This window comes from Triticum urartu, chromosome 3A (genome assembly GCF_056163025.1).
Source record: "Triticum urartu cultivar PI428250 chromosome 3A, HENAU_Tu73, whole genome shotgun sequence".
NCBI lineage: Eukaryota > Viridiplantae > Streptophyta > Magnoliopsida > Poales > Poaceae > Triticum > Triticum urartu.
In genome coordinates this window covers 712,178,985-712,203,627 of record NC_141875.1, presented here as the reverse complement: position 1 = coordinate 712,203,627, position 24,643 = coordinate 712,178,985, and the positions used below count along the sequence as shown (strand labels likewise).

At 46.6% G+C, this 24,643-nt stretch overlaps 2 protein-coding genes across 2 annotated transcripts; one reads left to right on the top strand and one right to left on the bottom strand.

The window, feature by feature from the left end:
* Positions 1-38: 38 nt before the first annotated feature.
* On the top strand, positions 39-16,176 carry LOC147982022 (uncharacterized). The gene is made up of 3 exons (XM_087516175.1): positions 39-533; positions 600-812; positions 16,057-16,176. The coding sequence occupies exons 1-3, from the start codon at positions 39-41 to the stop codon at positions 16,174-16,176; spliced, it is 828 nt and encodes a 275-aa protein (XP_087372301.1).
* A 6,003-nt stretch (positions 16,177-22,179) lies between these two features.
* Positions 22,180-24,208, bottom strand: LOC125546151 (phospholipase A1-Igamma1, chloroplastic). The gene has a single exon (XM_048710315.2). The coding sequence runs from the start codon at positions 24,066-24,068 to the stop codon at positions 22,446-22,448; it is 1,623 nt and encodes a 540-aa protein (XP_048566272.1). The 5' UTR covers positions 24,069-24,208; the 3' UTR covers positions 22,180-22,445.
* Between the last annotated feature and the right edge of the window lie 435 nt (positions 24,209-24,643).

Sequence of the window (24,643 nt, the reverse complement as noted above, 5' to 3'; positions counted from 1 at the left end):
ATGTGGGGGGGTTGGTTGGGATCACCCTAGAAGTGGATATGTCGACCATTAATCGCCCTTCTTCTGTCAGAGAAAAAATAGGATGCAGATCTGTATCCCAACTGCTTGTCACTGCGGAAGGAGTACTTGGGGGACGCTTCTATAAATTCACCTACGAAATTGAAGAGGTTCTTGTTAAAAACCCTGTTAATGAGGAGCCTGTGGATCCTGTTGCTGATGACAAAACCAATCCTGAGTACACTCCTAAAAGGAGACGTACTGATCAGGAGAAAAAGGAGAGCCCACCTGATAAGCATCGATCTGGCAAAAATGATTACTCTTATCGTGGGGGCAAGGCCTGTCGCCTGTTGCCTAGTGATAATGAAGAAATTGAGGATGAGGCCTCATCTGATAGTGGGGAAGACACTTCCTTGCTTATTGAAACAATGCAGAAGGAGATTAATGATTGTGCTAGAGAGGAGAAGCCGAACTCCTCCAAGTGGATCGTGCCCATTGAAACTACTAACTTTGTGACAGATTCACAAGATGTTCAGGTGACTGGCGATGCTTGTAATGTTGATAGCTTAAATTTTGTGGCCGCTGTTACTAACTTTGATCAGGTTGTGGATGTGGTGGGTGAAACAGATCCAGGCATGAAAACTTCATGTGACTATGTGGTACAACTCCCATCCCCGGATCATCTTGAGGATTTTGTCCTGACACCTCCTCTTGCAACCGAAGCTAGACTCAGGTTCAGCAAGCGTAACACTTCCAAAATGCAGGACAAGATGGAAGATAGGGCGGTGAAGCTGGCTTGCAAAAAGACCCTGAAGGTACTTCCAAACCTGCTTGTAAAAATTCTTTTGATGTCTTGTACAATTATGAGCTATTGAGTAGAGCTAGTAAAATGGGGGTGGACATACCTGATGACTCGTTCACTTCTGTGGATGTTATCAGAGAGTTAGAGATTGTTAGAGGTGAGCTAGTTAACAAGAGCAAAACTGAATCCATTGCTTAGGGAATGGATGAAGATATTGTGATAATTGATGGGTTGGGCAGAAGTAACCATGTGGATCTAGAATGGCTTGATCAAGAAGAACACGTCCTTGAAAAGATCTCTTCCAGTAAATCCAAGAAGAATAATAGAAAGAAAGTAGGTATTAAAACTTCTAGACCTGTGACTAGAAGTCAAAAAAGTTGTGCCCTAGAGACAGATATGATTTGTAACCCTACAATGCCTCCTGGTAGGGTTACTCATTCCAATTTCCATAAGAAACGTTCCAAATGAGAGGCCTCATTTGGAACTGTCGAGGGGTGGGCAAGAAAGGGATGGCCACCTGTTGGAAATATGCCCTAGAGGCAATAATAAATTAGTTATTATTATATATTTCATTGTTCATGATAATCGTTTATTATCCATACTAGAATTGTATTGATAGGAAACTCAGATACATGTGTGGATACATAGACAACACCATGTCCCTAGAAAGCCTCTAGTTGACTAGCTCGTTGATCAATAGATGGTTACGGTTTCCTGACCATGGACACTGGATGTCGTTGATAACGGGATCACATCATTAGGAGAATGATGTGATGGACAAGACCCAATCCTAAGCCTAGCACAAGATCGTGTAGTTCGTATGCTAAAGCTTTTCTAATGTCAAGTATCATTTCCTTAGACCATGAGATTGTGCAACTCCCGGATACCGTAGGAGTGCTTTGGGTGTGCCAAACGTCACAACGTAACTGGGTGGCTATAAAGGTACACTACAGGTATCTTCGAAAGTGTCTGTTGGGTTGGCACGAATCGAGACTGGGATTTGTCACTCCGTGTAAACGGAGAGGTATCTCAGGGCCCACTCGGTAGGACATCATCATAATGTGCACAATGTGATCAAGGAGTTGATCACGGGATGATGTGTTACGAAACGAGTAAAGAGACTTGCCGGTAACGAGATTGAACAAGGTATCGGGATACCGACGATCGAATCTCGGGCAAGTATCGTACCGCTAGACAAAGGGAATTGTATACGGGATTGATTAAATCCTTGACATCGTGGTTCATCCGATGAGATCATCGTGGAGCATGTGGGAGCCAACATGGGTATCTAGATCCCGCTGTTGGTTATTGACCGGAGAGTTGTCTCGGCCATGTCTGCATGACTCCCGAACCCGTAGGGTCTACACACTTAAGGTTCGATGACGCTAGGGTTATAGGGAAAGTATGTACGCGGTTACCGAATGTTGTTCGGAGTCCCGGATGAGATCCCGGACATCACGAGGAGTTCCGGAATGGTCTGGAGGTAAAGACTAATATATAGGAAGTATGGTTTTGGCCACCGGAAGTGTTCCGGGCATCACCGATAGTGTACCGGGACCACCGGAGGGGTCCGGGGGTCCACCAGGTGGGGCCACCAGCCCCGGAGGCCTACATGGGCCAATAGTGGGAAGGGACCAGCCCCTAGGTGGGCTGGGGCGCCTCCCACCAAGGCCCAAGGCGCCTCCAAGAGGGGAGGGGGGCAAACCCTAGGGCAGATGGGCCCTAAGGCCCACCTCAGGTGCGCCTCCCCCTCTTCCCCTTGTGTCCGCCACCCTAGATGGGATCTAGGGCTTCCGCCACCCCTAGGGAGGAAACCCTAGGTGGGGGCGCAGCCCTCCCTCTTCCCCTATATATAGTGGAGGCAAAGGGGCAGCCCAACACATGAAGTTCCTCCCCTGTTGGCGCAGCCCTACCCCTCTCCCTCCTCGTCTCTCGTAGTGCTTGGTGAAGCCCTGCTGGAGTCCCGCGCTCCTCCACCACCACCACGCCGTCGTGCTGCTGCTGGATGGAGTCTTCCCCAACCTCTCCTTCTCCCCTTGCTAGATCAAGGCGTAGGAGACGTCACCGGGCTGTACGTGTGTTGAACGCGGAGGTGCCGTCCCTTCGGCACTAGGATCATCGGTGATTTGGATCACGACGAGTACGACTCCATCAACACCGTTCACTTGAACGCTTCCGCTTAGCGATCTACAAGGGTATGTAGATGCACTCTCCTTCCCCTCGTTGCTAGATTACTCCATAGATTGATCTTGGTGATGCGTAGAAAATTTTAAATTTCTGCTACGATCCCCAACAGTTGCATCATGAGCTAGGTCTATGCGTAGTTTCTATGCATGAGTAGAACACAAAGCAGTTGTGGGCGTAGATATTGTCAATTTACTTGCCGTTACTAGTCTTATCTTGATTCGGCGGCATCGTGGGATGAAGCGGCCCGGACCGACCTTACACGTACTCTTACGTGAGACTGGTTCCACCGACTGACATGCACTAGTTGCATAAGGTGGCTAGCGGGTGTCTGTCTCTCCCACTTTAGTCGGATCGGATTCGATGAAAAGGGTCCTTATGAAGGGTAAATAGAAATTGTCATATCACGTTGTGGTTTTGGCGTAGGTAATAAACGTTCTTGCTAGAAACCTATAGCAGTCACGTAAAAACTTGCAACAACAATTAGAGGACGTCTAACTTGTTTTTGCAGCATATGCCTTGTGATGTGATATGGCCAAAAGGATGTGATGAATGATATATGTGATGTATGAGATTGATCATGTTCTTGTAATAGGAATCACGACTTGCATGTCGATGAGTATGACAACCGGCAGGAGCCATAGGAGTTGTCTTAATTTATTTATGACCTGCGTGTCAACTTAAACGTCATGTAATTACTTTACTTTATTGCTAAAGCGTTAGTCATAGTAGTAGAAGTAATAGATGACGAGACAACGTCAAGAAGACACGATGATGGAGATCATGATGATGGAGATCATGGTGTCATGCCGGTGACAACGATGATCATGGAGCCCCGAAGATGGAGATCAAAAGGAGCAAAATGATATTGGCCATATCATGTCACTATTTGATTGCATGTGATGTTTATCATGTTTTACATCTTATTTGCTTAGAACGACGGTAGCTTAAATAAGATGATCCCTCACTAAAATTTCAAGAAAAGTGTTCCCCCTAACTGTGCACCGTTGCGAAGGTTCGTTGTTTCGAAGCACCACGTGATGATCGGGTGTGATAGATTCTAACGTTCGAATACAACGGGTGTAAGCCAGATTTACACACGCAATACACTTAGGTTGACTTGATGAGCCTAGCATGTACAAACATGGCCTCGGAACACGGAAGACCGAAAGGTCGAGCATGAGTCGTTAGAAGATACGATCAGCATGAAGATGTTCACCGTTGATGACTAGTCCGTCTCACGTGATGATCGGACACGGCCTAGTCGATTGGGATCATGTTTCACTTAGATGACTAGAGGGATGTCTATCTGAGTGGGAGTTCATTAAATAATTTGATTAGATGAACTCAATTAACATGAACATAGTCTAAATTGTATTTGCAAATATGTTGTAGATAAATAGCTCACATTGTAGCTCCCTGTTTCAATACGTTCCTAGAGAAAGACCAAGTTGAAAGATATTGTAAGCAACGATGCGGACTGGGTCCGTAGTCCGAGGAGTGTCCTCACTGCTACACAGAAGGCTTACGTTTTGATGCACCGCTCAATGTGCAAACCCCTACAACGTCGTCTGTGGATGTTGTGAACACCTGACAGACACGTCCTGATGACTACTTGATAGTTTAGTGCACCATACTTTACGGCTTAGAATCGGGATTCCAATGACGTTTTGAACGCCATAAGACATATGAGATGTTCCAAGAGCTGAAATTGGGATTTCAGGCTCATGCCCGTGTTGAGAGGTGTGAGACCTCTGGCAAGTTCTTTTGCCAACAAGATGGAGGAGAATAGCTCAGCTAGTGAGCATGTGCTCAGAATGTCTGGGTGCTACAATCACTTAAATCAAGTGGGAGTTAAACTTCCAGATAAGATAGTAATTGATAGAGTTCTCTAGCCACTATCACTAAGCTACTAGATCTTCGTGATGAACTATGACATGCAAGGGATGGAGTTGATCCCGGAGCTGTTCGCGGTGCTTAAGACCGCAAAAGGTAGAAATCAAGAAGGAGCATCAAGTGTTGATGGTTTGACAAGACCACTGGTTTCAAGAAGGGCAAGGGCTAGAAGGGAAACTTCATGGATGGCAAACCAGTTGCCGCTCCAGTGAAGGAACCCAAGGTTGAACCCAAACCCGAGACTGAATTCTTCTATTGTAAGGGGAATGGTCACTGGTAGCGGAATTACCCCAAATGCATGGTAGATAAGAAGGCTAGCAACTTCAACAAAGAATATACGTGTTATTAATGTGTACCTCACTAGTACTCCTGGTAGCACCTGGGTATTGGATACCGGTTCAGTTGCTATTATTGGTGACTTGAAGCAAAAGCTACGGACTAAACGGAGACTGGCTAAGGGCGAGGTGACGATGTGTGTTGGAAGTGTTTCCAAAGTTGATGAGATCACCATCGCACGCTCCATCTGCCTTCGGGATTAGTATTGAACCTAGATAAATGTTATCAGGTGTCTACGTTGAGCATGAATATGATTAGATCATGTTCATTGCAATACGGTAATTCATTTAAGTTATAGAATAATGGTTATTCTGTTTACATGAATGGTACCTTTCATGGTCATGCACCCTATGTGAATGGTTCATTGAATCTCGGTCGTGGTAATACACATGTTCACGCCAAAAGATGTAGAGTTAATAATGATAGTACCACTTTCTCGTGGCACTGCCGCTTAGGTCATATTGGCGTAAGATGCATGAAGAAACTCCATGTCGATGGATGTTTGGAGTCACTTGATTTTGAATCACTTGACACATGCGAGCCATGCCTCATGGGCAGGATGACTAAGACCCCGTTTTCAGGTACAATGAAACGGGCAAGTGACTTGTTGGAAATCATGCACGCTGATGCGTGTGATCCAGTGAGAATTGAAGCGTGCAGTGGATATCGCTATTTTCTCATCTTCACTGACGATTTGAGTAGATATAGGTATATTTACTTAATGAAGCACAAGTCTGAAACGTTTGAAAAGTTCAAGCGATTTCAGAGTGAAGTTAAGAATCATCATAACAAGAAGATCAAATTCCTACGATCTGATCAATGAGAATTTCTGAGTCATGAGTTTGGCAAACACTTAAGACATTGTGGAATTGTTTCACAGTTGAAGCCACCTGGAACACCACGGGGTAATGGTGTGTACAGACATCGTAATCGAACCCTATGAGATATGGTGTGATCTATGATGTCTCTTACCGATCTACAGTTTTCATTTTGAGGATACGCATTAGAGACAGCTGCATTCACTTTAGATAGGACACCATATAAGTCTGTTGAGATGACGTCGTATGAACATTGGTTTGGCAAGAAACCAAAGTTGTTGTTCCTTAATGTTTTGGGGCTGCGATGCTTAAGGCTTCAGCCGGAGAAGCTCGAACCCAAAGCAGACAAACACATCTTCATAGGATACCCAAAGGTGACAGTTGGGTATACCTTCTATCTCAGATCTGAGGGAAAATTGTTTGTCGCTAAGAACGGGTCCTTTCTCGAGAAGGAGTTTTCTCGAAAGAATTGAGTGGGAGGAAGATAGAACTTGATGAGGTTGTTGATCCTTTACTTCAACCAGAGAGTGATGCAACACAGAAAGATGTTTTCTGTGGTGCCTACGTCTGTTGAAGAGGAAGTAAATGATAGTGATCATGAAGCTTCGGATCAAGTTGCTATCGAACCTCGTAGGTCGACAAGGATATGTACTACTCCTGAGTGGTACGGTAATCCTGTCTTAGATATCATGTTGTTAGACAACAATGAACCTACGAGCTATGGAGAAGCGATGGTGGGCCCGTATTCCGACAAATGGTTAGAAGCCATGAAATCCATGATAGGATCCATATATCAGAACAAAGTATGGACTTTGGTGGACTTGCCCGATGATCGGCAAGCCATTGAGATAAATGGATCTTTAAGAAGAAGACGGACGTGGGCGGTAATGTTACCGTCTATGAAGCTCGACTTGTGGGAAAGAGTCTTTTCACAAGTTCAAGGAGTTGACTACGATGAGAATTTCTCACCTGTAGCGATGCTTAAGTCCGTCGGAATCATGTTAGCATTAGCTGTATTTTTCGATTATGAAATCTTACAGATGGATGTCAAAACAAGTTTTCTTACCAGTTTTCGTAAGAAAGGTTGTATGTGATACAATAAAAGGTTTTGTCGATCCTAAGGATGCTAAAAGGTATGCTGGCTCCAGCAATCCTTCTATGGACTAGAGCAAGCATCTCGGAATAGGAATATATGTTTTGATGGAGTGATCAAAGCTTTTAGGTTTATACAATGTTTGCTAGAAACTTGTATTTACAAGAAAGTGAGTGGGAGCACTACAACATTTCTGATAAGTATATGTGGATGACATATTGTTGATTCAAAATGATGTAGAATTTCTGGAAAGCATAAATGGTTGTTTGAAGAGTGATTTTCAAAGGAAGACCTAGATAAAGCTGCTTACATATTGGGCATCAAGATCTATAGAAATAGATCAAGACGTCTGATGATACTTTCAAAGAACGCACACCTTGACATGTTTTTGAAGGAGTTCAAAATAGATCAGTCAAAGAAGGGGTTCTTACCTGAGTTGTAAGGTGTGAAGTTGAGTAAGACTCAAAGATTGACCACGGCAGAAGAAAGAGGAAGGACGAAGGTCGTCCCCTATGCTTTTGTCATAGGCTCTATACGGTATGCCATGCTGAAGTACCGCACCTGATGTGTGCCTTGCCACATGTCTGGCAAGAGGGTACAAAGGTGATCTAGGACTGGATCACCAGATAGCGGTCGAAATTATCCTTAGAGGAATAAGGAAATGTTTCTCGGTTATGGAGATGATAAAGAGTTCGACGTAAAGAGTTACGTCGATGCAAGATTAACACCTATCTGGATAGCTCTGAGTAGAGATACCGAATACGTATAATGGAGCAACAATTTGGAATAGCTCCAAGTGGAACGTGGTAGCCATCTACGATATGACATAATGTTTTGCGAAATACATAGGGATCTGAATATAGCAAGACCCGTTGACTACAACCTCTCTCACAAGCATAACATGATCAAACCCAGAACTCATTGAGTGTTAACCACATAGTGATGTGAACTAGATTATTGAGTCTAGTAAACTCTTTGGATGTTGGTCACATGGCGATGTGACCTGTGAGTGTTAATCACATGGCGATGTGAACTAGATTATTGACTCTAGTGCAAGTGCGAGACTGTTGGAAATATGCCCTAGAGGCAATAATAAATTAGTTACTATTATATATTTCATTGTTCATGATAATCGTTTATTATCCATGCTAGAATTGTATTGATAGGAAACTCAGATACATGTGTGGATACATAGACAACACCATGTCCCTAGTAAGCCTCTAGTTGACTAGCTCGTTGATCAATAGATGGTTACGGTTTCCTGACCATGGACATTGGATGTCGTTGATAACGGGATCACATCATTAGGAGAATGATGTGATGGACAAGACCCAATCCTAAGCATAGCACAAGATCGTGTAGTTCGTATGCTAAAGCTTTTCTAATGTCAAGTATCATTTCCTTAGACCATGAGATTGTGCAACTCCTGGATACCGTAGGAGTGCTTTGGGTGTGCCAAACGTCACAACGTAACTGGGTGGCTATAAAGGTACACTACAGGTATCTCCGAAAGTGTCTGTTGGGTTGGCACGAATCGAGACTGGGATTTGTCACTCCGTGTAAACGGAGAGGTATCTCTGGGCCCACTCGGTAGGACATCATCATAATGTGCACAATGTGATCAAGGAGTTGATCACGGGATGATGTGTTACGGAACGAGTAAAGAGACTTGCCGGTAACGAGATTGAACAAGGTATCGGGATACCGACGATCGAATCTCGGGCAAGTATCGTACCGCTAGACAAAGGGAATTGTTTACGGGATTGATTAAATCCTTGACATCGTGGTTCATCCGATGAGATCATCGTGGAGCATGTGGGAGACAGCATGGGTATCCAGATCCCGTTGTTGGTTATTAACCGGAGAGTTGTCTCGGCCATGTCTGCATGACTCCCGAACCCGTAGGGTCTACACACTTAAGGTTCGATGACACTAGGGTTATCGGGAAAGTATGTACGCTGTTACCGAATGTTGTTTGGACTCCCGGATGAGATCCCGGACATCACGAGGAGTTCCGGAATGGTCCGGAGGTAAAGATTAATATATAGGAAGTATGGTTTTGGCCACCGGAAGTGTTTCGGGCATCATAGGTAGTGTACCGGAACCACCGGAGGGGTCCGGGGGTCCACCAGGTGGGGCCACCAGCCCCGGAGGCCTACATGGGCCAATAGTGGGAAGGGACCAGCCTCTAGGTGGGCTGGGGCGCCTCCCACCAAGGCCCAAGGCGCCTCCAAGAGGGGAGGGGGCAAACCCTAGGGCAGATGGGCCCTAAGGCCCACCTCAGGTGCGCCTCCCCCTCTTCCCCTTGTGGCCGCCACCCTATATGGGATCTAGGGCTGCCGCCACCCCTAGGGAGGAAACCCTAGGTGGGGGCGCAGACCTCCCTCTCCCCCTATATATAGTGGAGGCAAAGGGGCAGCCCAACACATGAAGTTCCTCCCCTGTTGGCGCAGCCCTACCCCTCTCCCTCCTCGTCTCTCATAGTGCTTGGCGAAGCCCTGCTGGAGTCCCGCGCTCCTCCACCACCACCATGCCGTCGTGCTGCTGCTGGATTGAGTCTTCCCCAACCTCTCCTTCTCCCCTTACTAGATCAAGGCGTAGGAGACGTCACCGGGCTGTACGTGTGTTGAACGCGGAGGTGCCGTCCGTTCGGCACTAGGATCATCGGTGATTTGGATCACGACGAGTACGACTCCATCAACCCCGTTCACTTGAACGCTTCCGCTTAGCGATCTACAAGGGTATGTAGATGCACTCTCCTTCCCCTCGTTGCTAGATTACTCCATAGATTGATCTTGGTGATGCGTAGAAAATTTTAAATTTCTGCTACGATCCCCAACACCACCTGCCTCTCAGACATGATTAGTGACGATTCCCTTGATTTCTTGGGCCTACAAGAAACTACGAAGAAAAACTTCTCCCCTAAGTGCTTGAGGAGAATTCACCCTTTGGATCCTTCCATTGGAACTGGATTCCTTCTGTTGGGAAATCTGGCGGCATCCTATGTGGTGTGAGGTGTGACAAGCTAGATATCATCTCCTGTGTTAAGGGGAAACATATTCTACAATTAGTGTTGCTGGACAAACCGAAGAAGTTGAAGTGGGGTTTGATAGTAGTTTATGGTCCAGCTCATGAAGAATTGAAAGGGGATTTTTTTGGTCGAACTAGCTGCCACTTGTATTGGGATGCAAGTGCCCTACATTGTTGGGGGCGATTTTAATATCCTGAGACATTCTGGTGAAAAGAACAAGAAACTTAACAATCATAAATCTATGGATCTGTTTAATTCCATCATCAATACCTTTGCTCTTCGTGAGATCCACATTAATGGGGGTAAGTATACCTGGACGAACCAACAGGCCCACCCCACTTTGGAAAAACTGGATCGTATCCTCATGTCTGAAGATTGGGAAGACATGTTTCCGCTTGTCTCTGTTCGAAAACTAGTTCGTGAGATATCTGATCACAATCCTTTGCTTATATCCACGGGAGAGGAGGGGAGAGATTCTCCCAAACCAAGGGAGTTTCGTTTTGATCTTTCCTGGATTAAAGATGATAGTTTCCTGCCGCTAGTCAGTCAGATCTGGACAAGAAAAGTTAAATCTTCTGATCCCATAGACATCCTGAATATCAAACTGAAAAGATTCAAAACCTTTTTCAATGGGTGGGTGAGGGAGTCCTGGATTAGGGGGTGTTCGGTTAGCCGGACTATACCTTCAACCGGACTCCAGGACTATGAAGATACAATATTGAAGACTTCGTCCCGTGTCCGGATGGGACTTTCCTTGGCGTGGAAGGCAAGCTTGGCGATGCGGATATTCAAGATCTCCTACCATTGTAACCGACTTTGTGTAACCCTAACCCTCTCCGGTGTCTATATAAACCAGAGGGTTTTAGTCCGTAGGACTACTTCATCATACAACAATCATACCATAAGCTAGCTTTTAGGGTTTAGCCTCCTTGATCTCGTGGTAGATCTACTCTTGTACTACCCATATCATCAATATTAATCAAGCAGGACGTAGGGTTTTACCTCCATCAAGAGGGCCCGAACCTGGGTAAAATATTGTGTCCCTCATCTCCTGTTACCATCCACCTAGACGCACAGTTCGGGACCATCTTCCCTTCAGAGCAGCCTCCTTCAAGGAGGCCATAGTTTCCTTGTCCTCCCCCTCACTTCCCTCCAAAGGCACGATCTTCAACATCCTGACTAGCACGGGATCCGGCCTGGTCTCAGGAAGGGGAGCCGGACACCTGATCAGCTTTGCCTTCGCTATCCACTCCTGTTTAAAAGGACATCTCTTTTTAGGGGCGAATTTATGACAATTTTACGGATAGCGAGTCCGGGCACAAGGTTACTTACTTGAGTATCCGGGCGATTGCAGCTTAAACCTGCGTCCTCGGTCAAATCCGGACACATTGCATGTGATCCGAAGAACATTTTATACATCTCCACAGGCATTGCACCCATAAAATGCTGGAGAGCTCGTGGTCCCTCCGGATTAAACTCCCACAGACGAAGGGAGCGACGTTTGTCGGGCAGTGTTCGGCGAATCAGCATGACCTGCGTCACCTTGACCAGGTTGAGGTCTCTTTCTAAGAGATCCCTAATGCGGCCCTGCAACAAGGGAACATCTTTGGATAACCCCCAATCTAATCCTTTGTTGACCCATGACGCTAGCCGTGGTGGGGGACCCGAGCGAAAGGCAGGAGGCGCCACCCACTTGGCGCTCCTGGGAGCGGTGATATAGAACCACTCTCGTTGCCACAAGTCGAGCTCCTCTTGAAAGGAGCCCTCGGGCCATGGAGCATCAGCATTCTTACTTATGACAGCGCCTCCGCACTCTGCGTGCCATCCCTCGATCATCTTCGGCTCCACTCCGAAAGTCTTGAGCCATAATCCGAAGTGAGGAGTAACACGGAGGAACGCTTCGCACACAACGATGAATGAGGAAATGTGGAGGATGGACTCCGGAGCTAAGTCATGAAATTCCAGCCCATAATAGAACATCAGCCCCCTCACGAAGGGATCCATCGGGAAGCCTAACCCCCGAAGGAAGTGAGACATGAACACTACGCTCTCACCGGGCTGGGGACTGGGAATAGCCTGCCTTTGAGCAGGCAACCTATGCAAAATTTTGGCAGTCAAGAACTTAGCCTCTCTCAACTTTAGCACGTCCTCCTCCGTGATGGAGGAGGGCATCCATCGGCCTTGAAGGTCGGAACCGGACATTGTCGAAGGTTTGAAGCGCCTGGAATCTGGAGCCTAGGGTGTTGGAACTCGAGGCGACGGGTGAACTTGTTTTGAGATTGGAGAAAAGGAGTAAGGCCTTGGTCTCTTTATAAGAGGTTGAATACCAGGAGCCCTCCCCGTAACCGTTTGGGATTCGCCTTTAATTGAGAAGACGTGCTAACGGGCACGATTGGGTTACCCACGTCCGTATTGATGAGAATCCCGTAAATGAAGGGGACACGATCTCTGCTTTGACAAGACGTGCCAAGGAAACCGCCTCGCAAAACACGCTGAGGTGGAAAAGTGAAAACGATTCGAATAAAGGCTTGGCCGTAGTGTGATGTCACGCTGCGGAATACGTCAGCAGATCAGATTTGTGTTAATATTATTCTCTCTGTGGCAATACGTGGAAACTTATTTTGCAGAGCCGCACACTACTCTTGGTGTTTACAAACTTTTATGAAGAATTTGGAGGAGGAACCCGCCTTGCAATGCCGAAGACAATCTATGTGCCAGACTCGTCGTCATTGAAGCCTGGTTCAGGGGCTACTGAGGGAGTCCTGGATTAGGGGGTGTTCGGGTAGCCGGACTATACCTTCAGCCGGACTCCAGGACTATGAAGATACAAGATTGAAGACTTCGTCCCGTGTCCGGATGGGACCTTCCTTGGCGTGGAAGGCAAGCTTGGCGATGCGGATATTCAAGATCTCCTACCATTGTAACCGACTTTGTGTGACCCTAACCCTCTCCGGTGTCTATATAAACCGGAGGGTTTTAGTCCATAGGACAACTTCATCATACAACAATCATACCATAGGCTAGGTTTTAGGGTTTAGCCTCCTTGATCTCGTGGTAGATCTACTCTTGTACTATCCATATCATCAATATTAATCAAGCAGGACGTAGGGTTTTACCTCCATCAAGAGGGCCCGAACCTGGGTAAAACATTGTGTCCCTCGTCTCCTGTTACCATCCGCCTAGACGCACAGTTCGGGACCCCCTACCCGAGATCCACCGGTTTTGACACCGACGGTGGGGCTCCGATAGATATGGTCATAATAAGAAGAGAAGGAGGACCTTAGAATGGAGTTATCCATGCTCGAAGAGCTCGAAGAAGATGGACCACTTTCCTCGTGAGCTCTACAGTAGGAAGATGGATGCCAACTTCGAGTTGCACGAGTTACTTGTCAATGAAGAGATCTTTTGGCTACAACAATCAAATGAGCGTTGGCTCCTTAAAGGGGATTTAAACACAGATTACTATCATAAGATTGCTAATGGCCGCAAGCGTAAAAACACCATCCATTCTCTTAAGGTGGGGGATGATGTTACCATAGAGGGCACTGATAACCTGATTGCCCATGCCACTAATTTCTACAAAGATCTATTTGGCCCAGCTCCTAGTAATTTGTTCCATCTTAACCCTGAGACGTGGACTGATGATGAGAAACTTTCTGCGAAGGATAATGTGGATCTTTGTCGAGAATTTATAGAACAAGAAGTTAAGACTTCTCTGTTTGACATGGCCCCAAACAGAGCCCCCGGACCAGATAATATTCCTGTTGAATTTTATCAGGTCTGTTGGGATATAGTTAAGGACGATATTATGGCCCTTTTCGACCATTTCCATCAAGGTAAGCTTGATGTAAAACGTCACAATTATGGGATTATTACCCTTCTGCCTAAAGTGTCTAGTGCTGAGAGAATTCAGCAATTTAGGCCAATCTATTTGCTCCGTTGCCCCTATAAGCTCATAACTAAAGTGCTCGACCGTAGGGTTGCAGTATACGCTGATAAACTAATCAGCCTCACCCAGAATGCTTTTGTGAAAGGGAGGAACATCATGGATGGTGTGCTCTCACTCCATGAGATTCTCAACTATACACATGTCAAGAAAAAAGTGGGAATTGTCCTTAAGCTGGACTTCGAAAAAGCCTATGACAAAGTAAAGTGGGATTTCCTTCTTGAATGCCATAAAATGTGTGGCTTCAATGAAACCTGGTGTGGATGGATTAAATAAATCCTATACGAGGGGACAATTAGCATCAAGTTGAATAACTGTACGGGCCCATACTTCCAAAGTGCTAAAGGGGTCCGCCAAGGTGACCCCCACTCTCCTTTTCTGCTCAACTTGGTTGTGGAATGCCTCACGAATAATAAGTTGATCACAGGTCTGGCATCTGACCTCATTCCTGAGGGGGTGGCTGTTCTGCAGTACGCAGACGATACCATAATTTGCTTGGAGGATGATATCGATAAGGCAGTTAACTTGAAGTTGCTGCTATATTTGTTTGAAATGATGTCTGGGTTAAAAGTTAACTTTCAGAAAAGTGAAATTCTCACCGTGGGGGGGGATGAAAAAACTATGAAAAAGTATGCGGAGTTGTTTAACTGTGAGATAGGCAGCTTTCCCATTAAATACTTGGGCATGCCTGTGAGCTATACAAACCTGAAAAACTCTGATTGGGAGTTCATTGTGAGCAAGTACCTAAGGAGATTCGAGGCCTGGATAGGTAATGCGGCCTCGATGGGTGGGAGACATACCCTGTTAGATTCCTTGGTTACACAAATCTCTCTGCATCATATGTCGATGTGGCTTATGAATAAAACTTTTATTGAGAGATTGGATAAATACAGAAGGAAATTCTTCTGGCAAGGGTGTAATAAGAAAAAGAGATACCACCTTGTGAGGTGGAGTAGAATTTGTAGATCCAAGGATAAAGGAGGTTTGGGTATCAAGGACCTGCGGAAACAAAACATTAGTCTGATGGTCAAATGGTGGTGGAAACTTGAAACACAAAAAGGACTCTGGCAGGATATTGTCCGGGCCAGATACCTTCGCAACAAAACTGTTGCGGATGTTACTGCCAGATTCTCTTACTCACCTTGCTGGAAATCACCGCTCAATGTAAAAAAATGTATATATGTTGGGCAGAAAAATAGAAACAAAAATAGGGGAGATCACTAGGATGTGGAAAGACTCGATTAATGGGTCTCCTGCTCTTCAGGAACAGTTCCCTCAGTTGTTTGATATCTGCAATTTTTCAGATTGTACTGTGAAGAAGTTGGCTGGCAACAATGCCAGCTCTTTCTTTAGACGCAGGCTTACCCCTGATCTGCTTAAGCAGTGGGAAGCGTTGCGATCTACCATCAATAACATCCCTCTTGCTAAAAGTGGAGATGGTGACAAAGTCTCCTGGGGGCTTAACCAGAACGGAAAGTTTTCTACCAAATTTGTGTACAAACTGTTGGAAAAACCCCTCGCTGGGTGTAACTATAAGTGGATATGGAAAGCAAAAATTCCTCTCAAGATCAAAATCTTTTTATGGCAGTTATCTCAAGACGCGGTACTCACAAGACAAGTGATGAGGGAAAGAAAGTGGCCAGGGAATCCTCATTGCTCTTTCTGCAGGGAGGTAGAAACCTCTAACCACCTTTTTTCACATGCCCTGTTGCTAGGGTGGTTTGGAGATCTATTGGGGTGGTGTTGGGCACTGATCTATGCCGTAACAACTATTGGCAATATTTCGTCTGGTGCAGTAAATTTCTTCCTGGCAAAGAAACCTTCTATACTGTGGGCTTAGCTGCTACTTGTTGGGCCATCTGGCTGGCGCGTAATCGAGCCACCTTTGAGAAAAAACAGATTAAGACTCCTTTTGAGATTGGTTTCTCCCTCTGTTCGTTTCTTTTGTACTAGACAGGTTTGCAGAAAGGAGAGGCGGCTGGAGAGCTTCGTGCATGTGCAGTGATGATCAGGAACGGCACGCTGCAGCTGATGAAACTATGTGACCCTGTCAAGCAAACGATCCAGACATGAAGACCAAGATGCGGCCTCGGCGTGGTGGAAAACTGGAGCTGGAGGCGATCCTCTCCGTCCTATCTCGTCGTCTGATACTTTTGTCTAGTCTTGCCAGTTCGGGCGGTCCGATGTGTGGTTTGCGTCTGTTTTGTCGTTCTTTGTTCGCTGTAATAGACTTGATGTTAGTGTTACCAGGTTTTCACCCCATGACATCCGTTTCGATGGTAGGCGGATGTGGTGGGTTTCCTAGTAATGCTTGAACTCGCTCTACCCTCTTTCCGTCCTCCTGTTATCTTGAACTGGTTTGTATTTCCATTCTTAGTAATGGAAAGGGGTAAAGCCCGGTTCAAAAAAAATTCCGATATACACTCCCTCACATGCTGGTTTGAGTTTAGGGCTTCGGATATCTCTTTTTTTGTCACTAATGTCTACGGTCCTTCGGATCACGCGCGTAAACCTGAGTTCCTCGCCTCCCTCTCTAGTCTGAAGACCATGATCTCCGGCCCATGGACTATTATCGGCGATTTCAACTTGATTCTTTGTCGGTCCGAAAAATCCAATGCGAACTTTAATCACTCCGAGGCGGCAATGTTTTCCTCTATGATTCAATCGTTGCAACTGCAAGAACTTCCTCTCCTGGATCGCCTTTACACCTGGTCCAACCAGCAAGATAACCCCATTTTGATCGCACTCTGATCAATGTGGACTGGACCATGGCTTTCCTAGACTCCTCAGTCCTCTCTTGCACTCGGACAACTTCAGACCACGTGCCCCTCTGCCTCTCGGCGTCCACCTCGATCCCGAAGCCCAAAGTGTTTCGGCTAAACAACAACCATCTTCACCTTCCTTTGTTCAAAAATTTGGTGTTGAAAAACTGGTCCAACGTCTCCAATGATCGCCTAGACCCTGCTGGTACTCTCTGCCTCAAAACCAAGAGGACCCGGAACATGGCTAAGCAATGGGCCTTCAACGCTAAGTCTCCGAAGATAATTGCCCAAAACTGCTCCACCACCATTAAGAGGCTAGACAAACTGGAGGAATCTAGAAGATTTTCTCCTTTGGAGCTTCAGCCGTGGGTGGCAGTTAAGCTCTCCCTTCACCGCCACAACAAAATCTTGGCCATCTATTGGAGTCAGCACGCTAAAATTAGAGATTTTACTCTTGGTGACTAGAATTCCGCCTACCTGCATGTCTGCGCCTCAGTCAGATTCCGTAAAAACCAAATCAAGTCTCTGATGTTTGAGGGCTCGAGCTTCACCGCCCACAATCATAAGGAGAGAATTCTACTTAGCTTCTTCAAAAAACCTCATTGGCACAACCGCTGCCTCGTCTATCAACTTCGACCTGCAGAGCCTAGTTTCTTCTTCTGCCCTCTCCCCTTTTGATGCGGCTAGCCTCGTCCGTCCCTTCATGCTTTGCAAAATTAAAACTGCTCTCTGGGGAATGAACGACAATGCCAGCCCTGGCCCGGACGGCTTTGGCCCGGCCATTTTTAAAGCCAACTGGGATTTGGTCAAGAATGACCTGGTCAATTTGCTTCACAGTTTCCACAACGGCTCCGCAGATCTTAAAAGAATCAACAAAGCTTTCATTGTTCTAATCCCAAAAAAGATTGGCGCCAACGACCCGGGGAGCTACCACCTGGTTTCTTTGCAAAACTGCTCTATCAAAATTACGTTCAAATGCCTTTCTAACCGAACTCAGCCCTTTTTGTGGCTGTGTGCAACTTAGCTATGAAGAGGCTGGGTGTCGCTCATCCTCAGGGCCGAGCCGGAAAAATCCGAGGCCCTATGCCAAACTCTAAAATGGGCCCTACCTCACTAAAAAACTACTATATAAATATAACTACAATATAAAAATCATAATGTCTCACATAGCAAAGTAACATATAAAGAATCATACCAATTCTTGGTTGTATAGTCTTCACTTAAACAACATCATTCTTAGTGTTCTTTGAAATGATTTTTTGATCAAGCCATTGATTATTGGTGGACACTTGTGATTTTTTATGACAAACTTATCCATATCTCCTTTCTTACACAGAGTTAAATCCTCTATATTTTTTGTTTCTTCAAACACTCTTGGTAACCAGATTCATGTTTTCTAAATGAAGACATGATTTGAATCTTGGAATACTAAAAGCCCAATAGGTGAAAAGAATAAAATTAGCTACTGCACAAGATTTACGAGAACTAAATATCAGGCGGAAATTGGAACTCAAAATCAAGGGGAAAAGGGCTCACGGGATCGATGGATGCAAGGACGCCTAAGAAATCGCAGATGGCTCGAACTTTTTGAACCTCCCCTGCCTTACCGCCCTGTCCAGCTGACTGCCTTTCTCATCCTGCCATTGGCCCCTCCTTAAGCCCGATGAATCGATTGATTGATTTGATCTGTATCATTGGGATCCTGGGATGCTGCACGCTGGCGGCCAGACGAAGAAACCTATCCAAGCCACGAAGGAAGGGCCGCCGTGATTCGCTCGCTCCTCTCGATTGGCGCTTGGATGGTGGGGGTGAGAAGCCGAGAAGACGCTGGTCGCGATTGAGGCCTGCTTCAGGCGCCAGCGCTATGGCGGCCTAAAGGGCAGAGGCCCATATACAAAGGACAAAGCCTACTCATGGCAAATCTGAGGGCCCTAAAACCTGGGGGCCCTGTGCGCCCGCACAGGTTGCACCCCCCTAGGCTCGGGCCTGCTCATCCTGATTTGTATCCGCTTGATGCTACATTTTAAGATAATAAAAGCGTCTTTTATCGAAAAATGCCAACATGCTACATCAATACATGTGACACATACGGTGGCGTTCTCATCTCGCATGTGGGGAGTGACGCGGCCGGACATTTGCAGCCAGCTTAACCCGTGATAATTCCCACCACCACCGATCAAGCTAGGGTACATTGCCTTGCATGCACAGATTGTCCTGGGATAGATTCTCCAGGCCTCAACGCACACCGTAGACAAATTATCTTGGATCTCAGCTCCGGCAGCCAAAGTCAGCAGCATCGAGTATCCGGCCCGCTGGCACTATGATGATGACCATGTACGGAGGTAAAGATAGACATGCTTTGTTTTCTATCACAGGGTACGTTCAGAGTGCACACTAGTACTAATTCGTTCTATGGGTCCTCTATTACATGCACTTGTACTTCGTGACCACCGGTCCATCCATCCATCCATCCAATATATATGCGATATGCCAGGACTTGGCTTGCCGATGGCATTATTTTTGGCAGCAACGATGGAGTAACGTGCTATGTTCAGATTGCTAGCAACGAGGAACGCGTGGCCTTGGCGATACGTGCATGCATGTAGATTCGGCATGCCGGTGACAGGTCAGGCCAGGTCCACACACGCGTCCGATTGGTTATATCCACCTGGCAGCATCCAATCAACACCATATCGATCGAGAAAAAAGAGGGAGGACCAAGGCATCAAGTTAATAATTGGGTCTGCCTAGAGCACGTGTAGATGTTACCTAATTATTGCACATCTAAATGACTCAATCAAAATTAAATTATAAGAAAGAAAGAAAAAAGGAAAATACGTGCACGAACCTGCGCATAAAATCAATGACATATGACTTCAATGTGCAATACTTAGTGCATATTTTTAACAAAACCGTTAATAATTTACTTTTCTGTAGTTAATTATTTGCTCAATAGCACACTTTTCATTGCATTTTAGGCTAAGATAGAGACATGTAATTTAGGTGGGTGAGATTCATAAAATAAAAACAGGCTGCCAAAAGGTACCATAATTGCAAAATTGTGAGGTATAACTTTGGAAATATCTCAATGTTAAAACAAGAAGTAAAAATAATGAAAGTATCACGATCAAGAGCATGCTACGGCGTCTTAGGATGGGTTGTGGTTCTTCCTGGTGGTCGTCGTTGTAGTATTTTGCTAGTAGGCTGCTGGTCTGCATGCTGTTAAACTGTTATGTTTGCTGCTGTTGCAGTCCTTCAAACTCACATGTCCTGTTGCCGGCCCTTGGGGCTGTGGTTAGATGTTGTGAACTCGTTTGTTGCCTGTCGGCTTTGTTTATAAAGTTGGGCCTAGGCCTTTTATATAAAATGGTAATAATGAAATGATCTTAAACAATAATGTCCATGGAAGGTTATAGCAGTTGAGTACAATACTATGGATCAAGCCTATTAACACCGCACATCGCACATGGAAGGGCCAGAAACATGTGGGATACATATGTCTTAAATGGAGGCTTAGATAGGTTATCGTGTGCCACAAAATGGTGGGCCAAACATAATTCCCTAGATGCAAGCTCAAAATAATATATTGAAAAACCATTCCCTTCAGAAATTCCAATCTACCTATGGTCGCTAAATAGTCATCGAATGCATGCTTTAATATATGGCTAGTTTGTGGATCTCCTCGATAGAAAGTATCTCAATAGTCAAAGTGGCAATGTTACTATTTTTTGCATTTTAGAATATCAGGAAATTGAGTACAATTGACCTTGGCAACCATTGTACTCCCTCTGTCCCATAATATATATATAAGACGTTTTTACACTAAAAGCTAGCTTAAAAAACGTCTATATTATAGGACAGAGGGAGTATTTTCTCCTTGAATTATTCCCCTGATTTGGAAATAGTAGATTGCCCTGTTTTGTTAACAATTCTATCAGTGGAATAATCCATATGCCTGCTATATCTTGATTTGTCATTAATTGTTGAATAGTGTTGGTCTTCTTCAACGAGGTGGATAATCAAACTATTGCAAAATAGGACAACAGACCAATCTTATGAATGCAAGTCCCCATTTTTAGGCCAGATTCGTCAATTTTATAGCTTATGTGAAGAGCACATGCCTAAATGTCAAATATTTCAATTAAGAACGTCAAACACGACGATAATATCTTGTAACCTGTGTTTTGCAAAATTAAATTAAATGTCGGTACCATTGCTCATCATAGGTGTTTCGGAGGGATGGTTAATGGAGAACAAGTTCGTTATTGTCTAGTGCATGAGCCTATACTAGCTATTTGCGTATGTGGCTAACCAAACCCTGGGTTGTCTTCATCTGTGACTAACCCCAGCACTGCAGTTTACACTTTCAGAGTAGTTAACGGCCAGTGCCTAGGGCGCACTCATGTGTATGTGTTAGAGAGTACATGTCTATTGATCTGTTGTAATAGTATTCAAGCTCGACTGAACAATGGGGCTATTTGAAAGATGCGTGGTGAGTACATGCATCCGGCTACCATAGAAAGAAAACTATATCATCTTGTTGAGTGAGAGACACAAAGTGACTACTCATGTAGGACCCCATCTTGGCAGGTCCACAAGATTTCTCTTGGTCAACTCTACTCTAGGAGTATGTCCTGGGGTGAAGCTGGAATATACAACTAGTTTATGCTTTTTATTCTGACGAGCTTATTAACCAAAACCATAACTTCATGGTGCCTTACGTCGACAATTACCTCAACTGGAATGTCTTATATTAGAAAACTATATATCCGCGCTAAACTTTGACGGAAAACCCAAAAGTGGGCACTTCTAGTCATTTAGTTGCAATTGTGAGCTCATGACGTTAAATAGACACATACGCGTTTAGGGAAATGTGACATAACATACACACTCATCAGAGGATATGGACACCGGGCACACCATAATTAAGCATCCTCGGATGTGTTGTTGCTGAGTGAGCATAATGAAAACATAATTTGATCAGGAGGAACTATAAGTTGTTCACAAATACTAGATAGACAACTACTCTCTCTTTGCTAAATTACAATGCATACAAGTTTTTCTAGATTCAAACATTTGTAAACATTGACAACGCTTGTAGAAAAACTTATCCACGTTTAGAACGCCATTAGATTCATCATGAAATATATTTTCATCTTGTACATATTCGTCATTGTGATCATGTTTTTCCTCTGAAAATAACTTGATCATAGTCTACAAAATTTGACTTTAGAAAAAAAAAAAACCGTATATAAACACTTCAATTTGGTAAGTAAGGAGATACAGTAGTAAAAGGACATATCACACAGCTCCGTACAAAAAAATAAACCTCATTTTAACCACTGCCCTTTGTCTTAATTTTTATTGGCATACAATACAATAATAATTCACCATAAGATCAATTATTTGGTGATCCACGTATAATTTCCATTAAGGCTACTCCATTTTCTAAGATATAGTAGGGTAACTCGATCGTAACTAACTAGTGTATTCATCGCAACTATATATATACTTGCAATGCAATATAGTGATGATGAATGGACACGTGCATGTCCGGCCAGCCCATGATGGAACGATCAGTCAGACGTTGGCGGTGGCGGCAGCGGTGGCCTTGGCGGTGACGGCGGCGGCAAGGCCGAGCTCGGCGAGGTGGAGATCGGTGTCTTCCGGGTGTTCCTCAACATTCCTGGAGCGATGCGGCAGCATCCACCGCCCGTCCTCGGTCCTGACCATGCCCTTGTTCAACTCTTGGCGCCACCCGTCGGGCACCATGTGCTCGTCCATGAGGAAGTCGGCGGCCTTGTTGACGAGCGCGGGATCCCTGCCCCCGAGCTTGAACTCCTTGCCGCGGCCCTGGTAGCCGTCGAGAAGGTGGAGGTGCGCCTCTAGGTTGTGGTAGCACGCGAGGTCGAAGACGTCCTTGAGGAACGGCGAGAGCTTGTGGTCGAGCGCCAGCTCCACGCCGATGTGGGAGTAGACGCTGGGCAGGCCGAGCGCGCCGGCCACGCGCAGCAGCGGCATGGGGAGGACGGCCTCGGTGAAGATGCCGGGCACCTTGGGCACCGAGTCGTGCACGTTGAGGATGCGCAGCGCCTTCACGCCCAGCTCCCCCTCGAACCGCTCCCTGAACATGGGGTTCCCAACGCGCGGGCCCGAGTAGGAGAAGACACAAACCGGCGCCTTGGCACCGCCGGTGGACACGTTGGCTCGTGTCTCGGCGATGTCGTAGGCACAGAGCACGGCCAGCGCGGCGCCGAGGCTGTGGCCTGTGACGGTGACGCTCACCTCCTCGCCCTGCCCGGTGTACCGCTCCACCAGCTTCCGCACCTCGGCGAGCACCTGCTCCCGCGCCGAGTATTTGCAGTACTTGCAATCCGGGTTCTTGCTGGTGTAAAGCTCCGCGAAACCCTCCTCCACCTTGACGCTGGGGTCAGGGCACGGCAGCCCGAACTGGCCGACAGGCTTGAGGAACGCGGTTATGTCGGCGATCCACTCGAGCTTTGTGACGGTGCCTCGCCAGGCGACGGCGATGTCCCGGCGGCCGATGCGGACGGTCTCCTCGTCGGTGGACACGGCGATGAAGCCGATGAAGGTGCCCGTCTCGCTCCACATCCTGTCGTCGCTGGGGTTGTGCTTCCGGACGCCGAAGCTGGGGAAGCGGGCGTGGGAGGTGGCGTAGAGGTAGCGGGCGACCTGGTAACCGACGCCGGCGAGGCCGACGTCCTTGAAGAAGGACTCCTGGGGGTACTTGCAGGTGCCGGCGTAGCGGGAGTATCGGTCGTAGTCGAAGGAGTCGTAGCAGGCCTGCGAGAACTCGCCGTACCGGATGAGCTCCCCGCGGAGCGTCCTGTCGATGGGGTCCAGCAGGCCGTCCCAGTCGTTGCAGCCGTGCATCTCCCGCCACCGCGACGTCAGCTCGCCGTCGGAGCGGCCGGAATCCTCGGCCAGGGTGCCACGTTCCATGTCTCCGACGAAGGAGTCCGCCTTCTTCTCCTTGGTCGGTGGCGCTTCGTCGGCTGACACCGCCGACGTGACATGAGACAGGCGGCGCGGCCGACAGCCGTGCGCTCCGCGGGTGCCGGTGGGAGGTCCTTGCGGGAGGAGCAGGCGGCCGGCTGGGGGCACGCTCCGGCTGGCGGCAGCGCTGCCTGGGAGGGCGCGGGCGTTGAGAGAGAGGTTAGAGGAGCATGACATGGTGGACATTGCTGGTTAACTGCTAGCTGATCGATGGGCGTACGTCGGTGTGTGAGGTTGAGTACGTACTAGAGCTGGAGCAGCTACTCACTCACTGTTTGAGTAGCTGATGGTGGATGGTCGATGAGGTTTGAGAGGTTGGGTCGCGGCCTCGCGAGTATGTATACACGCCCGCGCAGCGTGGAACACGTTCGACAGCTCTGATATTCCAACGTCGCTAGGGTTCACACGCACATGGATGGACCGCCGTGCCTAGCTGGTGACTATGGATGTAAATGGCATATAAGTGGCGTCCGCATGTCCAGTTTAGTTAGTTTTTTTTAGAAAAGGAGGATGACCCCCGGCCTCTGCATCTGGGAGATGCATACGGCCACTTTATTGATTATTCTCAGGACTTTACAAAATATTACAACAATGAGTCTGAATCCACCATCTTGGCAACACATGCCGCTACTTCTATCCAAAATGATGAAGGGGTGCTAGCTGGGCCACTACCCAAACCACTCACCTAAGCCTAATATCAAAAGCCGGAAACCGAAACATATTCGGAAGCCTCAGCCGAGCCACATACCGGGTCTGGGGCA

What these genes read in the sequence shown, in the direction of transcription:
- LOC147982022 (XM_087516175.1), top strand. Translation starts at nt 39, where the DNA reads ATGTCGACCATTAATCGCCCTTCTTCTGTCAGAGAAAAAATAGGATGC. An exon ending in CAGATTCACAAGATGTTCAG is followed by an intron (nt 534 to 599) that starts GTGACTGGCGAT and finishes AACTTTGATCAG; the next exon opens with GTTGTGGATGTGGTGGGTGA. An exon ending in CTTGCAAAAAGACCCTGAAG is followed by an intron (nt 813 to 16,056) that starts GTACTTCCAAAC and finishes CTTTTGTACTAG; the next exon opens with ACAGGTTTGCAGAAAGGAGA.
- LOC125546151 (XM_048710315.2), bottom strand. Translation starts at nt 24,068, where the DNA reads ATGTCCACCATGTCATGCTCCTCTAACCTCTCTCTCAACGCCCGCGCC.